This window comes from Antechinus flavipes, chromosome 2 (assembly GCF_016432865.1).
Source record: "Antechinus flavipes isolate AdamAnt ecotype Samford, QLD, Australia chromosome 2, AdamAnt_v2, whole genome shotgun sequence".
In the NCBI taxonomy this organism is placed as follows: domain Eukaryota; kingdom Metazoa; phylum Chordata; class Mammalia; order Dasyuromorphia; family Dasyuridae; genus Antechinus; species Antechinus flavipes.
Window position 1 is genome coordinate 135,965,469 of NC_067399.1, and position 16,521 is coordinate 135,981,989.

Here is a 16,521-nt window from a genome sequence, read left to right on the forward strand (position 1 = left end):
GCTTAAGAGGAGTGAGAAATTGGAATCAAATATGGATAAAATTGTATTACTATTTTAGGAAGCACAAATGTAGGTGATCAGCTTCCCACTGGGCAGTTATCAGTGGTGCCATGGCGACGGACTGGAGTGAAATATACTAATAACGAAGCATATTTTGATGTAATTGAGGAGATTGATGCCATCATTGATAAATCAGGTATCTTCAACTATGATCTAAAGTACTTGATCACTAAGAAAATTAAGAGCAATGATTTTTTTCATGTAATATTAATTTGTATGGGAAGTATGCTCCCTTTATATGACTTAACTGACCATTGTTATTTATACAATGATATGTATTTTTATATTTGTCCCATATCTTAATAATTAATTAGATTTGTCTTGATGCTTTATGATTTTAGTGTGGAACTTTAATGATCTTGTATGGATTAACCTTTGTTCTGACAATTCTCTTTGCTATCTTGTTCCTATTAAGCACCAAAAAGAAAAAGAATTTTTTCTTACTAAAAATTTCATTTTCTAAAATGTTTCTTTTCTAAGATATTTTGTCTCTTATTCCTATGGCAGGTCTGGTAACAGTTATCAATAACAGAATCTTTTGTTTGTTTGTTTGTTTGTTTTTTATTTTATTTTATTTAATAATACCTTTATATTGACAGAATCCATTCCAGGGTAATTTTTTTACAACATTATCCCTTGCACTCGCTTCTGTTCCGATTTTTCCCCTCCCTCCCTCCACCCTCTCCCCTAGATGGCAAGCAGTCCTATATATGTTAGATATGTTGCAGTATATCCTAGATACAATATATGTTTGCAGAACTGAACAGTTCTCTTGTTGCACAGGGAGAATTGGATTCAGAAGGTAAAAATAACCCGGGAAGAAAAACAAAAATGCAAACAGTTTATATTCATTTCCCAGTGTTCTTTCTTTGGGTGTAGCTGCTTCTGTCCATCATTTATCAATTGAAACTCAGTTAGGTCTCTTTGTCAAAGAAATCCACTTCCATCAGAATACATCCTCATACAATATCATTGTCGAAGTGTATAATGATCTCCTGGTTCTGCTCATTTCACTTAGCATCAGTTCATGTAAGTCTCTCCAAGCCTCTCTGTATTCATCCTGCTGGTCATTTCTTACAGAACAATAATATTCCATAGCATTCATATACCACAATTTACCCAGCCATTCTCCAATTGATGGGCATCCATTCATTTTCCAGTTTCTAGCCACTACAAACAGGGCTGCCACAAACATTTTGGCACATACAGGTCCCTTTCCCTTCTTTAGTATTTCTTTGGGATATAAGCCCAGTAGAAACACTGCTGGATCAAAGGGTATGCACAGTTTGATAACTTTTGGGGCATAATTCCAGATTGCTCTCCAGAATGGTTAGATTCGCTCACAATTCCACCAACAATGCATCAGTGTCCCAGTTTTCCCACATCCCCTCCAACATTCATCATTATTTTTTCCTGTCATCTTAGCCAATCTGACAGGTGTGTAGTGGTATCTCAGAGTTGTCTTAATTTGCATTTCTCTGATCAATAATGATTTGGAACACTCTTTCATATGAGTGGTAATAGTTTCAATTTCATCATCTGAAAATTATCTGTTCATATCCTTTGACCATTTATCAATTGGAGAATGGCTTGATTTCTTATAAATTAGAGTCAGTTCTCTATATATTTTGGAAATGAGGCCTTTATCAGAACCTTTAATTGTGAAGATGTTTTCCCACTTTGTTGCTTCCCTTCTAATCTTGTTTGCCTTAGTTTTGTTTGTACAAAGGCTTTTTAGTTTGATATAATCAAAATTTTCTATTTTGTGATCAGTAATGGTCTCTAGTTCATCTTTGGTCACAAATTTCTTTCTCCTCCACAAGTCTGAGAGATAAACTATCCTATGTTCCTCTAATTTATTTATAATCTCGTTCTTTATGCCTAGGTCATGGACCCATTTTGATCTTATCTTGATATATGGTGTTAAGTGTAGGTCCATGCCTAATTTCTGCCATACTAATTTCCAGTTATCCCAGCAGTTTTTCAATAACAGAATCTAAATGAGGCTTCTTCTTCACTTATTTAATTTGATGATATTAAGTTAAATATAACATCTTAGAACTTAGGGAAAATTACATTTTATTATGGTCTTTTTGCTTATGTGAAATATCTTGGAGTTTTGTTAGAATAATGATGTTTGTCTGGTTCAAGGACATTTTATTTTCTATTTTGTTTAAATTTTTTTTTTTTTTTTGTATCAGGTTCTACAATCACTGCTGAGATCCAAGGTGTCATTGATGCTTGTGTCAAGCTGACCGGGATGCCAGACCTCACACTTTCTTTCATGGTAAAACACTAAGCTAGAGATACAATGTTTGAAAAAAGAGATGTTGGCATACTTAATGTAAAAAAAGAGAAAGAATAAAATAAGAAATTAAAAGTGTGATCAAAAAACTTGTATTTGGTTAACTAAATTCATTCTATATCACTAAAGAGGTTTTATTTATTTTTATGGAAAACATCTAAATTTCCCTGGAAGAGGCACGAGTGTTTATTTTCTGTTCCTTACTCTTCCTTATATGGTAACTTTAGAACCCTAGGTTGTTGGATGATGTCAGCTTTCATCCGTGTGTTCGTTTCAAGCGCTGGGAATCTGAGCGTATTCTTTCCTTCATCCCCCCTGATGGAAACTTCCGCCTGCTCTCCTACCACGTCAGTGCTCAGAAGTAAGCAGCAATTCTCAGTGTGAATGAAAAATATCTATATGTGCCTGGCTCTCAACTTAGAATGTAAACATACCTGTTTGATTTGTGTTCTTACATTCAACAAACATTTTTAAAACTATAGAAAACAATCATTGTTAAGATATCAGTTGTCTCTTTAATCTGAGGATTTAAATTCCTTTAGAAAAAGTGCAAGTTAATGAAAAAAATCATGAAGTATAGAAGAAAGTACAGAGAACAAGGTTCTGGTCCCAACTTTGCCAGTAGATTGTTAAGTAACTCACTTACTTTTCTTTATTCACTCATTTATCAAATGGAAAAAATAATGCCCCAACTATTTTGTTGATTTATTAGATCACATTATCTCATGAATGCAAAGAGCCTTTGAAAAAGTTTAAATGTACTATATAAATAGAAAGTGATAGTATTACACTCTCAAGAAAAGAAGTAGTAACCACACTGCATAAAACTAGAAATGAAAATTCAGGAGTAAAGTGACTTCTTAATGACATGCATGATGCCTGGTATTAATATTTGTGGGCTTTATTGATTTTACTTTTAGAGCTAGAAGGGACATCAGATATCATTTGGTTTAGTTCCTTCATTTAATAGACAAGGAACCTGAGGTACGGAGAGAGCTGATTTGTCCAAAGCTACATTGTTCATGAGTGGCAAAATCAAGATTCAAATTCTAGTTTTCTGAAGCTGAGGAGAGTGTTTTAGAAGTTTACTGCCTCAGCCAAGTTGGAAATTTAGAGTCAAGACTTCTTGCTATCTATTTAGTATCAAAATATCCTTGAAAAAAGAAAAAAAGTGGTTTTGTTGTTTTGTCTTTATATACTGATTGAGGTAAGGGATTAATTACATAATTACAATAATAATAACTAGCTTCTATATAGTGCTTTAAGGTATGCTAAGTATTTTATAAGTTAATTCATGTGAAAAAGAAAATATGATGCTAGGAGAAAAAGGACAAGTGAAGAGATGTTGCATGTTTCATTGCAATTATAAAATGAATTTCCTATTCTTTTTTTTTTTTTCTCAGCTTGGTTGCAATTCCAGTGTATGTCAAACATAACATCAGTTTCCGAGATAGTAGCTCACTAGGGCGCTTTGAGATTACAGTGGGACCCAAGCAGACTATGGGAAAAACCATAGAGGGAGTGATTGTCACCAGCCAAATGCCCAAAGGGGTCCTGAATATGAGCCTTACTCCATCTCAGGGCACTCATACTTTTGACCCAGTTACCAAGGTAAGTAATTATACTTGGATTAGGAAATTTTGAACTAGAAATGTCTGACACAACACTTAACTATTTAGGTGTTCCCAAAAAGTGATTGTCATTTGCTGAAAAAAGGAGGTTGGCATAGAACTTGCTTTCATTGGAATGACATGACAAGGAAAAATATGATCTTTACCTATAGATAGTAAAAAATACCACAGGGGCAGCTTAATGTTACATCCTTGGGACTATAAGAGTAAGTTCCTCCAAATGTTCATCCCAGTGCAATGGATTTTTTTTTTGTTTAAAAAACTTTTTTTCCTGTGAGATCATACCTAAAATACATTCAAGAAAAGTATTGTGGGATGTTTTTTTGTGTAGAAAGAGGATAGGAAGAGGATTAATGAAAATATTTTCCAAGCATATTTAACTCATCAGTTATGTTATCTTTTTTTCCTCTTCTTCCTGAAGTTGCTCTCTTGGGATGTAGGAAAAATAAATCCCCAAAAGCTGCCAAGTTTGAAGGGGACTATGAGTCTTCAAGCTGGAGCTTCCAAACCTGATGAAAACCCTACTATCAACCTGCAATTTAAAATCCAGCAACTGGCTATCTCTGGTAAGTAACCAACAGCTGGATGTCTGACTATATAAATGATTTTCTGATTTGAAGTTTTGTTTCTTTAGCTGAAATGCAAACATTAAACTAGGAAGGTATGGCTCTTTTCCAACATATTTCACAGAAATTTTTATAATCCTTGATTGTAAAATCACTAATATCATCTAAATGAGAGGAACTAGCTATAAAAAGAATGAATAAATACTGATAAGAGGTTATACTTAAATCCTTTCTGATTTGAGAAGGTTCCCTTAGTTTCCAAGGCCTACCATATGAAGAAACATCTGTATTTTTAGATGGTTACTTTGAGCAGAATTGTTTTTTCCAACCTATATTTGATAATTATTCCAAACCCATTGAACCCACCCAGATCCCTAACCTGGAGTTACTCTGATAAGTCTCTGTCTTCAGAACTCTATAAAATGAATCTTTTTCCCTCTTACTTTTAGGCTACTGACTGAGCTGTGTGACTAGAATTAACTTAAAACATGAGATCCTTGAAGATTGCATTTGCATCATGCTAGGCCTATTCACTTACAACATTGCTAATAATAATTAGCTTGATCACAAATAACTTAGAATTTGATTTATTCATCATGCTCTTTATGTAGCTTTTTCCTATAACCTTCAAATGAATTGCTTTCAAGTCACAGACACTCAAAGAACAGAAAAGTGAATTTTCTAATTATACTTCAATGAATATGTGATTTTATTGATATGGATAACCTATACATCCCTCTTACCTTGTGGGATTCTTATTCTGCCTTTCCATAAATTTTCTATGGAGGATCTGCCATCATCATAAAAGATTTCCTCTAGGTCTTTTAACATTCCATGGGTGCTGATACACCATATGCCACTAGAACTATGACATCTTTGTGCCTTCCCTGCATTTCTCCATTGCCTTTTAAGGCACCCACAATTTTGATTTTCTTTTTAAGATTAAAGTCTCCTAGTTTTTTCTACCCAGATAATATCACTGGAAGAATATTGGTGTTTAAAAGATGGGATTTTGGGGTAGCTAGTTGGTGCAATGGATAGAGCACCTGAAGTCAGGTGGATCTGAGTTCAAATGTGGCTTCAGACATTTAATGTTTCCTGGCTGTGTGATCCTGTCACTTAACCCCAATTGCCTCAGCAAAAAAAAAAAAAAAAAAAAAAAAAAAGGAAAAAAGGAAAAAAAAAGAAAAGATGGGGTTATGTGATGCTAAGCCATTTGGAATAATTAAAGTGCTACATAATTTCACAAATGCATTCTAGCCTACTTATATCTGTGCCTAATTGACTATTTACCTGTGATGTTTATCCAGGTAGTTTTTTGATGAATAACTCGGTGGACTTTCCATGTGATTGCATGTCACGATCTGAACAGTAGTCCATTGATTTCTTCCTCTGTGAATTGTTAGAGGGATATCTTTCAAGGAATTTTAGAACTCACTGAGGAGACTAATATTCTTGGGTATCAAGCAGTCAACACAATGTCATCTGCAAATAGGAGCATCTGAAAGTTCTTCCCATATGTTTATTAAGATTCCTTCTTCCATTTCTGTCTTCTTCCATGATAGTAATAAACCATGTTGGGGATTGCAGATCTCCCTATTTTATACCCAACTTGATATTGATAACCAGATGATCATTAAATACGGCTGTTTTTATCAAGGAACCTTGTGTGATCTTAACATATATATGGATAATACCTTAGAGGAGAGTCTTTGAGGCTGCCTTTTTTTGTTGTTTATTTGTTTGAATTTATTTAGTTAAAAATAAAAAAAAGAAAAAAATAGAAAATGAAAAATGCAGAAAAAGGAAAAACAAAACATTGTCATATTATCAGTAGATCAATGAAGATTAAAAATATGTAATAATAAATTTCCATTTTAAGAAAGCATATTAATAATAGCAGACATCATATTCATGACTGTTTATTTGCCTTATTTTGTACTAAATAAAATGTTTCCATTATAATAATTAAAAGAGATTTCATGATATCCTGGTAAAAATGCTTGGAGACTTATTGTTAGAAAAGATCTGGGTTTAAATTCTTCCTCTGGTATTTACCAGCTCTTTGACTGTAGAATAAATATCTAAGTTCCCAGAAAAATATTTTTGGAAGTCTACTTGTTTCTTTCTCATATTTTTATCAAGTATATTCTTGACATAAGTATAGATAGACTATTCTCTTGAAGATTTTATAGAGATAACAAACTAGAATTAAGAGCAGTAGTTATCAATGTCCTTTTAATACCTTTTTTTAAAGAAAAAAAAATAGCATTTTTTCCAGTTTCTTCTCTTTGAGTTACTTTTTTTAAATCACTCTCAGACCTTCAGATTTGTCTCCTAATATTTGTTTGTACTAGGTCTGATCCAGCTATTATTTAATTTTCTTTAGTGTAATTTCCATCATATCCCATTTTGAGACTGAGTGTTGTTTCTACTGTTGTTGATGATGAAAATAGTATGTTATAAAATGCTGACATATCTGTTCTATTTTTCTTTTATTGTTGATCTCAGTTTTATTTATAAACTCTTTTGGATGATCTGTCTTCATTGGGTCTTATGCCAGGCCTTTTTGAGGTTCATTCTCTTTTCATCATTCTTCATTCTTTTTGTGAGGCTTTTTTTATTATTACCTATCCACTTCTAACACATTTCATAAATGAATATATTCTAAATTATCATTGTCATACCTCTCACCTTGGCAAGATCAAATGTTTGCTAGTTAAGGTTGACTTTGTTCTTCTTTGGTCTTCTGGTTCTTTTGATTGCATTACATTTGCTAAATTTCTGTAGGAAAGATGGTGATCATCTATGTCTATTAATATCTCTTCCTTGATTTCCATTTCCCATTTATTATTATCAGTAGCTAGTTTATAAAGATCACATCAAAAGTAAGCCTTTCTTCCAGGTGGGTATTGATTTTGACCTATATTCTGACTAGTTTATATTCTATTTGACTACACACAAACAACTGATTTTAAAAAATGGCATCTACACAGGTAATCTGTCAATTCCTATCAGTTGACATAGTTCTATTTTTGTTGTTCACCATGTCCAAACTCTTTTGACATTTTACAAATTTTCTTAACAGATTTAGCTTTTACAATACCTTTATTTCCTACTACATCCATTACTTTATCCCCTCTTAGGGAGCTATCATTTATAACAAAAAATAAAATGGAGGGGAAAAAAACATTCAGTGAAACTAACCAACTCATGAACAAGTGTGATGCTTACATTGTTCTTCACTCATAATCTTCTGTCTCTACAAAAAAGGGATGTAGAGTTAATTTGCATATCTCTTCTTTGATTAACACTATTTTTTTTAAAGAACATTAATATTATTAAGACATTAGGCCTTACATTGTCTACAACCTTACTTTCAGTTCTTAATTCTGAATTTGTTTTTTGAACATTTTTTACTATTTCCCCATTAAACTCATTAAGTAAAGAGGCATATCTTGACTTGGTTTGGAAAGTTTTGTCAAATTCTTCATAGAATTCTCCACCTCTTCATTCTCTTTAACAGCATTTGGTTTATCAGCTATAGAAATCTTCATTAAAGTTCTTTTTGCTTATGTTCATCATGGGCTCTGTAAGGTAGAGAGACCAATAAATAACCTCAATCACACACAAATACAGTTTTGTCAATGCCTTCTTTTCCTCTTCAAAGAGATCTAGTGAGTTGCAACATCCTTACACTTTTTGAGTTAATTTATAGTGTGTCAGTGTAATTGAATTTCTCTAGTAAGAGCTCCTTTAGTAGGAATTCAATTATATTGACAAATTCTTATTACATCAGAATCTCACATTTTGAATACTAATAGTTCAACTCATGAGCAGTGTCATTTGTAGGACCTTATTCTCTCTTTTCTGCTAACTCTGTTATCATGGATGAAGCTAAAAACCATTATTTAATTTTCTTTTCTTTTTTTTCCACGAGCTGCCATGGCCAAAGAATTCATTATTCAGTGACCATTTTGCTCACGATAAGCCTTCCAGTATTTCTCTAGGCTGATCATTGGGCAATTGGAAATGTCCTTGTAGCCTTTTCAGCTTGACAGAGCCTGCAGAGGCCTTTTTGTGACCTTAGAAAATTGAAGGTCACCTTCATACAGTGACGACATAAAAGTAGAACTTTTGTGGAGATTTTTCCAACACTGTACAAACCTTTATTTCCCCATTTTCTTGCCACCTCCAAGATAGACCAGTTTGTTATATAGGAAGGCATGGTATCAACTCTTTACTTTCTGCATGTAATAATCAGTCAAAACAAACAAAAATCAAAAAAACAAGTTTTTGAGATGCACCTGCTATGGGCCAAGCACTGTGCTAGGTACTGAGGGTACACATACAAGGAGCAAAAGAACTCCCGCTCATGAGAGTTTATATTCTAGTGGGGAAAACAACAGAACAGAATAAATGTATACAATCTAGATGGAAAGACAATAAATACAAATAAATTCCAAGCAGTTAAGGTAATTAGAAAACACTCGCAATTAAAAGATCAGGAAAGATTCATGTAGGAAAATCAAACTCAAGACTTTGATTGTGGAAAAAGAGAAGTGTTCTTTGAAGTGAAGCTGAAGAAGGAGTATATTCCAGGCATCATCAACATTCTCTTCCTCATCATATCATCATCAAACATTTATTAATGACTTGTTATATACCAGGTTCTGGACTAAATGTCAAGGCTACAAATAAAGATCCTACATTCTAATAAGGGAGCTGACATGAAAACAACTACGTATATACAAGATAAATACAATATAAATTGGAGAAAATTGCATAGGGAGGCCCCTAGAAATGGCAGGGGAGAGATGAGGAGGAGGAGAGAGAAGCTTGGACGGGACCAAAATGACTTATGAGATTTAAGCTAAGTTTTAAAGTCAGGGAGGAGGAGGTGAAAAGGAAAAATATTCCAGGTATGGGGCAGCCAGTAAAAAAAAAACAAAACAAAACATAGCTTCAGAAATTCTGGTGTTAATGCGTGAAGGCCAGTTTGGCTAAACTGCTGAGAGGAGAGAACTGAGGCTGGAAAGGTAGGCTGGTGTCAAGTTGTGAAAGGCTTTAAAAATAAAACAGAAAAGTTATATTGTGTCCTATAGAGGCTATAGGGAGATATCAGGAGTTGGTTAAGAAACTGACATGGTCAGATCTGTGCTTAAGGAAAATCACTTTAGCAGCAGTTAATAAAAGAAACTGGAGAAAAACTTGAAATAGGGAGACCAGACAGAAGGCTTTTGTGACAGTCTAAGCAAAAGGTGAATAAGAACCTGAAGTAAGATGGTAGCTGTGTGAGAAAGAGCTGGATGCAGGAAATGTTGTGGAGATCAAAATGGCAAGATTTGACAACCATTTAGTTATCTGACATGAGAGAAAACATGGAATACAGGATTACAGTCTTGGGAGATTGATAAGACTGTGATATCTTCAACAAAAATAGGGGGAAATGAAAGAAAGGAGGACTTGGAGGAAAGAGATAATGAATTCTATTTTGAATATATTGAATTTGACATGTGTCTTGGATATCCCATTTGAGTGTCTTAATAAGCAATTGGTGATGTGAGAATAAAGCTCAGAAGAGATACTGCAGTTTCATATATCGATTTGTAAGTTGTCTCTATAAAAATGATAACTAAACTCGAATGATAAGGTTACTAAGAAAGAGTATACTAGTAGCTTTCTGAACTGGTAGCTATGAAATTGGTTGTTTTTTTAATTTTTTAATAACTGTACATCAAAATAATTGGTTTTCTCTATAATTCTACTCCATGCACTTAAAATATAATGATGAAAAGGGGTCTATAACTTTTATTAGGCTGCCACAGGGGTCTATGATATAAAAATGGTTAAGAACCCCTGTAGAGTGCAAAGAGATGAGGGGACCTGGGACAAGATTACCAAAGGAACACGGAACACACAGAGTTACGAGGCTTCATATAAATAATTGTCCAACAAAAGAGATAGGAAGAGCAAGACAGTAAGAGAAGACCCAGTGGGAGGAGAGAGTCCAGGAGAAGGGTGATCAGTTATATCAAATGAAGCAGTACATATTATTTATCATTCTCTTCAGGCAATGTTGTTTTCTCTTTCCTCAAAAAAAACAAAACAAAACAAAAACCCACCTATGTTATATTCCTTTATTCTAGGATTGAAAGTGAATCGTCTAGATATGTATGGAGAAAAGTATAAACCATTCAAAGGCATAAAATACATGACCAAAGCTGGGAAGTTTCAAGTCCGAACATGAAGAGAATTCCAGAATGAGGGAAGAGCCACAAATACTTTTTCCGTTTTGTCTTACCCAGAAGTAAAGACTCAGCCTGTCTTCTGCACGTCAATATCTTCTTGGGCCAACATTCTCCCTTTTTTCTACTGAATCTACTGGATCTACTGAGCCTTTAATCTTCTAGCAAATCACAGGAGAAGGAGGTTCACCAGGGAGAATTGGACATCTAAAAGTTGAATGAGTGATAATTTCATTCTTAAAGAGGAGATGAGACATGGCAGATTTGTTTGACTATATATTTAATTCTTTTTATCCTGTTTCCTGAAGAAGGCTGACGTATGTTGTTTGCCTGATTTTTCTTTCTAAATCTAGGAAAATAGTCCTTTCTAAAAGATGGTAATTAAAAAGTTCAATCATTTGAGTAATAGTGAATATTAGCTAAGGAAGGATCACCTGTGGACATGATATATATGAGAGAGGCTGAATAAGAATCCCTGGAGGACACTTGTGTGAAGGAGGTTATGTGTAGAAGGATGAATGATATAGGAAGTAATTAAGAATCCCATTCAGAGGAGGGTAGAAAGAAATTAGTGTTGAGTTGGTTGATTTCTTATATGTAGATTCCTCTACTTGTCATACATTCACTAAATTTGTACAATTCTCAGAATTGTTTTGAAGCCATTACTAAAATGCTTAAAAAAAAAAAACCCAGTAGAAAAAAATTGTCCTTGCAGATGTACAGTCACGTACAAATTACTCTAATGAGGTCTTGGCCAGAGGAGGAAGGATCTGCTACCATTGGTAGAAAGGGAAAAGAAAATGTCTGAATCCCTCTCATCAAATAGAGGCTGGACAAACTAAATAATTCTCATTTCTCCTTGCCTAACTCCAAGTAATTTTGCTCACTATACATTCACTAAAGTACTTCCTTCCTGATATTCTTCCCTAGTCTTTACAAGGTGAAGAGGGTTGGGGAAGGTTGACCCTATATCCTGGCCTCGCTTGTTCAAGGATGTCTCAGCATTGGGAAATGAAGGGTCTCTTTGGAGCACATGGTACATCTAAGGCTAGATTTCCATGGGGAAAATATTCGAGTTCCATTCTTAAGGAGGTCAGAATTGGCCATCTGGATCATGAAGAATATACTAGTTATCTAACCTTTGTTCTCAGTCAGTGGGTGACTAAGTGGCTTGCAATTTTCATAATTTTTCAGAGTATATATGATATTGATTTAGATAATAAAAAGCCATGAACATTCACTTTTAGCTTAAATGAAGGTGCTATTATTCCCTGTTTCTTGGAAGGAATGGGTAGAAAGAAATGAAAGAAATCTATTTCCTGATCCTATTTTTGCTGATACTTATGTGAATTTTTAGTTTCGTAACTCTTTACTTTTCTGGACTTGTTTTTTGCTAATGAATGGTATGTAACTTTGTATTACACTGTATTTTTTCCTTTTGGGATAAATCATGCTGTGAATAGTGAAATGTGTTTCTTCCCCATCTTGCCTAGGCATTCCAGTTTGTGTTTTAGGTACTGTGCAAATAGCAGCTGAGTCTCACTTCAGAATCTGACTTGGGCTCAAAACCTGCAAAGGAATCATGTGAGCTTTGGAGTCCCCCTTTTTAGGAATCCCATAGCATTTAGAATCACCTCTTCCCAGGTCCCTGAGTGACTTCTGGGCCTCCTGGGATGGCCGGGTAACCAGTACATTGTTTTTCAGAGTGTGACATATTCTTGTTGTTACTTCATATGTTGAATTTTTAAGTCTAAAATTCACAAGAGGCAATTGTTCTTTTTCTTCTTGAGCAATTCATGCTAATTGCAGGCAAAACACTTAAGAGGAAGGGGAGCATCCTGCTGAGTGTGAGGCTAACCGTGTAAAGCAACGGCCCTCTCCTCGTCTGTGATGGAGCTCTGGGGGCTGTCACCATCCACACAGCTCTGCTCACGATGGGCGCAAGTGCTGCAGCCATGTCTCCGAAATGGTGTTGCCTCTGGCTCCTGAGTTTAGCACACACCCAAGGAGACGCTCACCTACCCCTCAATAAAGGTCTGTTTCACCAGAACTCTGTGTCCCAGTGTTGTGTTGGAGGGCCTGCCATAACGCTGCTACAAACGCAGGGTGGGAAAAGCGCTCAGCTTGGTGTCAGGGGCCTGGCCCTGGCCCAGCCAGACTACAGAGCAGCTCTGTGATCTCAGACACCTCCCAAGGACCAGTCCGCCTCGAGCTACATCTTCTTTATTCATAAAATGAAGGGGTTGACTTAGATGGTCTCTAACTTGCCTTCTAGCTCTAAACTCCGGGTGACGCTGTGAATGTCCCATCAGAGGAAGCTCAGACTGGTAATAAAGCATCTTTCTACATGTTATAATATGGGGTTTTAATGCCTGCTGTTTTTGTCTAAAAAAATAAATCACTTGATAGTATAAGAAATATTAACTTCATTTTATAGTTATAAGGTCTAAATTACATATTTATATGGTGCTAAGGGTCTTGAAATTAATGACAAGTCCAGATCTAAGAATTTAGCTCTAGCTCCTAATCTAGTACCTTCTATTTGCACTTTTAATTAGAATAACTGGAGATTTCCTGCCCTCTTAGAACATGCTATCTTTGAGATCGCTAGCTGTATTAGCCCAGTCTGTTGAAATTCATTTAAGAAAACACCTAGGGGGTGACTATTAATCGGCAAACATCGATTATTTCTGGGCACTAAGTTCTGGAGATAACAAACCAAAAGCTCCCCTCAAGAAGCTTACATGCCAATGGGATATATAGCAATATATAAATCAGGACATGCAAAATAAATAGAAGATAGAAAGGAACTTTAGAGGGAATGGCACCAGCAGCAGGAAGAATGGGGAAGGCCTCCTTGGACAAAAGAGAGATTTAAGGACCCAAGGATCCTCAGAGCAAAAAGTGGGGGGAGGACATTCTAGGCGTGGGGAATTCAAGCCTAGTTAGGGATGGGAGATGGGAGGCTGGGGGAGGAGGCCTTTAGGGTTGGATCACGGAGTGCGGAGAGGGGGGGGGGGGGAGGGAGCAGACTGAGAAGTTAGGAAGGGCCCCGTTGTGAGGAGCTTTAAATGCCAAACAAAGGACTTCGAGTTTGATGTGGAGTCAGTAGGGAGGCAAGTAGGAGCTGACATGGACGGATCTACACTGAACAGTCAGTCACGCTGCCGTACATTCATTGTAAATGTCTCTTGGCGTGTCCACACTTCCCATACCCAGTCATTTCATCTTAGCAGCTTTCAAATGAGCCAAAGTCCTTTGATAGAAATAAATGTTAACTATAATTAATACGAGCATTTGTTACAATACTGGCACTTTATTTCTCTGGCCAGTAGGTGGTGACTTAATGCCGGCAACAAGCAAATGTCTGAAAATATTTTGTTTTTTAAAGGGAGCTTAACTTCAAATTCTGAAACTTCCTCAAAATGCTAACACTAGGAAGCTTTGTTAAACCCCATTCTTTGACTCCAAATTGAATGAGAAGGAAAAAGCCTATGACATGCTTTGATAGGCAAGCCTAGGATTATGGGCCAGTTTCAGTCATCTATGGGTCTGTCTCTCTCCCTTTTGTTCAATGAAACTCCCAGCGCCATTGCCAGAAAATCATACTTATTCACTGGTTGTGGCAGCTTTCTTTAGAAGCCATGTGTTCGCTAGTGATAGTCACGAAGAAATGTTTGATTCCCTTCTCCGCCTTTCCCCTCTCTCCTCCTTTGGATATTTCTCCCTGCCTGAAACTGTTTTAAACAAGAGTGTTGCTAACAGATCACATCAGGCTGTTTGAGCCCTAATGCATAACTCACATGACCCCTCCTCACTGGGCTCCCCGTCTGCCCTATAACTGAGTCAGTGACCTTTTCCGAGCTATTGTCTTTACATAGTCTGTGGTTTCCAAGACTTCACTCCCAGGAATGCCGGAGTCTTTTAACTTTGCATTTCCATCCCAGGAGGCCATACTTCTTCAGTTCATTTCATTAACCAAAGTGTCCGAACAAAGCCTGCGCCATGCATGGGGAGGTGGGAGTGGGGGTGGGGGTGGGGATTGCTCCAATTCTTGCCAGATGCAGTGGCCTGGGAGTCTTGCCACACAGCTCTTCTCTATCTGTTTTTCTTAAATGGCTCAATCGTATGTCTGGCCCTGATTCAGGGAAAGTTAAAACCTAGCAGTCCTAAAGTCAAAAATCTATGACTCAAGTTTCTGTGGTCTGTATGAATTTCACTGACTTTGGGGCCTAGTCTAAATTTTTAGAGGAGTTCTTTTTCCTAAATTGTGCTCTCAGGCTTCAAACAGTATATGTCCTCCTCCTCCTCCTTTCTGTCTATCTTGTCTCTGTCTCTGTGTCTCTACCTCTGTTTCTCTCTCTCTCTCTCTCTCTCTCTCTCTCTCTCTCTCTCTCTCTCTCTCTCTCTCTCTCTCTTTCTCTCTCTCTCTCTCTCTCTCCCCTCCCTGCTTCCCTACCAAGAAAATGCTGAAGTGAACAGTTCTGACAATATCTCAAGAGATAGTAGAAAACTGTCACCTTTCTCTCCTTTCTTTCTCTGCAACTGTGTCAGCATATATTCAACAGCTAATACAGGATCATCAGTTTTATTCTTGGATGCAGGGTGTTATTGACTCCAAAGACAACAAGGGAGGGAGTGCAACAGAGAAGGGGGGTGGGAGGTAAAGAGGAGGAAGGAGAGGAGGAGGAAGAGAGAAGAAGGAAAGGGGTGGGGGAGGAGAAGGGCTAGGCTACATCTGTAAGCAAAGGCAAACTGGATAAGGAGAGCAGAGAATAGAAGTAAGGTTATCCCTTTTACATTGCAGGGGTTGAGGTGCAGCATCCCCAGAATCTGGAAAATCTGCATAAAAGTTTTTGGCTCTCCCTTTATACCAGAGAAGAAGTCTGAATTATTATAGTACTAAAAGATAAAATGTAGATTTTTGCAAAACTATAAATATATTTTATGTATTTTTGAGTAAACTTTTTCTGTTGTCTGTTGGCTTCTGCAAAACTCCCTAAAATTCCCATTTGATTTCTTATGCCGACTTGTAATATATAGAAACCACAATGGGAAAAGCCAAAATACAGAAGGGATAATTGTACTTGGGTATGATATTGCAGGTGTTGGAGTTCTTCCCGATGGAGATTTCTTTCATATCATCTCCTCTAACACGGACCAATAGTAGAGCTATAGCTATGTCATCAAGATTATGCTTAGAGCTTTTTATTTTTATTTATTTCTTTTTAATTAAAGCTTTTTATTTACAAAACATAAGCATGGGTAATTTTTCCAACATTGACACTTGCAAAATTTTCTGTTCCAAATTTCTCCCTTCCCCCCCTCCCCTAGCTGGAAGGTAGTCCAATACATGTTAAATATGTTAAAATACATGTTAAATCTAATATATGTATACATATTTACACAGTTAACTTGCTGTACAAAATAAATCAGATCTAAATCAGATTCTAGAAAGAAAGAAAGAAAGAAAGAAAGAAAGAAAGAAAGAAAGAAAGAAAGAAAGAAAGAAAGAAAGAAAGAAAGAAAGAAAGAAAGAAAGAAAAAAACCTGAGAAGGAAAACAAAATGCAAGCAAACATCAACAGAAAGAGTGAAAATGCTATGTTGTGGTCCACACTCCGTTCCTACAGTTCTTTCTCTGGATGTAGCTGACTCTCTTCATCACTGAAAAATTGGAACCGGTTTGAATCATCTCAATGTTGAAGAGAG

General features: G+C 36.1%; 1 protein-coding gene across 4 annotated transcripts in view; it reads left to right on the forward strand.

The window, feature by feature from the left end:
- Nucleotides 1-12,860, forward strand: part of AP3M2 (adaptor related protein complex 3 subunit mu 2) — a 33,467-nt gene extending 20,607 nt beyond the window's left edge. For all 4 annotated transcript variants that reach the window (XM_051975595.1, XM_051975596.1, XM_051975594.1 and 1 more), the window contains exons 4-9: nt 59-196; nt 2,262-2,347; nt 2,593-2,726; nt 3,769-3,976; nt 4,418-4,562; nt 10,712-12,860. In XM_051975595.1, coding sequence (XP_051831555.1) covers nt 59-196; nt 2,262-2,347; nt 2,593-2,726; nt 3,769-3,976; nt 4,418-4,562; nt 10,712-10,812 — 812 coding nt within the window. In that variant the 3' untranslated portion in view covers nt 10,813-12,860. The remainder of the gene's footprint in view (nt 1-58; nt 197-2,261; nt 2,348-2,592; nt 2,727-3,768; nt 3,977-4,417; nt 4,563-10,711) is intronic.
- Nucleotides 12,861-16,521: the final 3,661 nt, after the last annotated feature.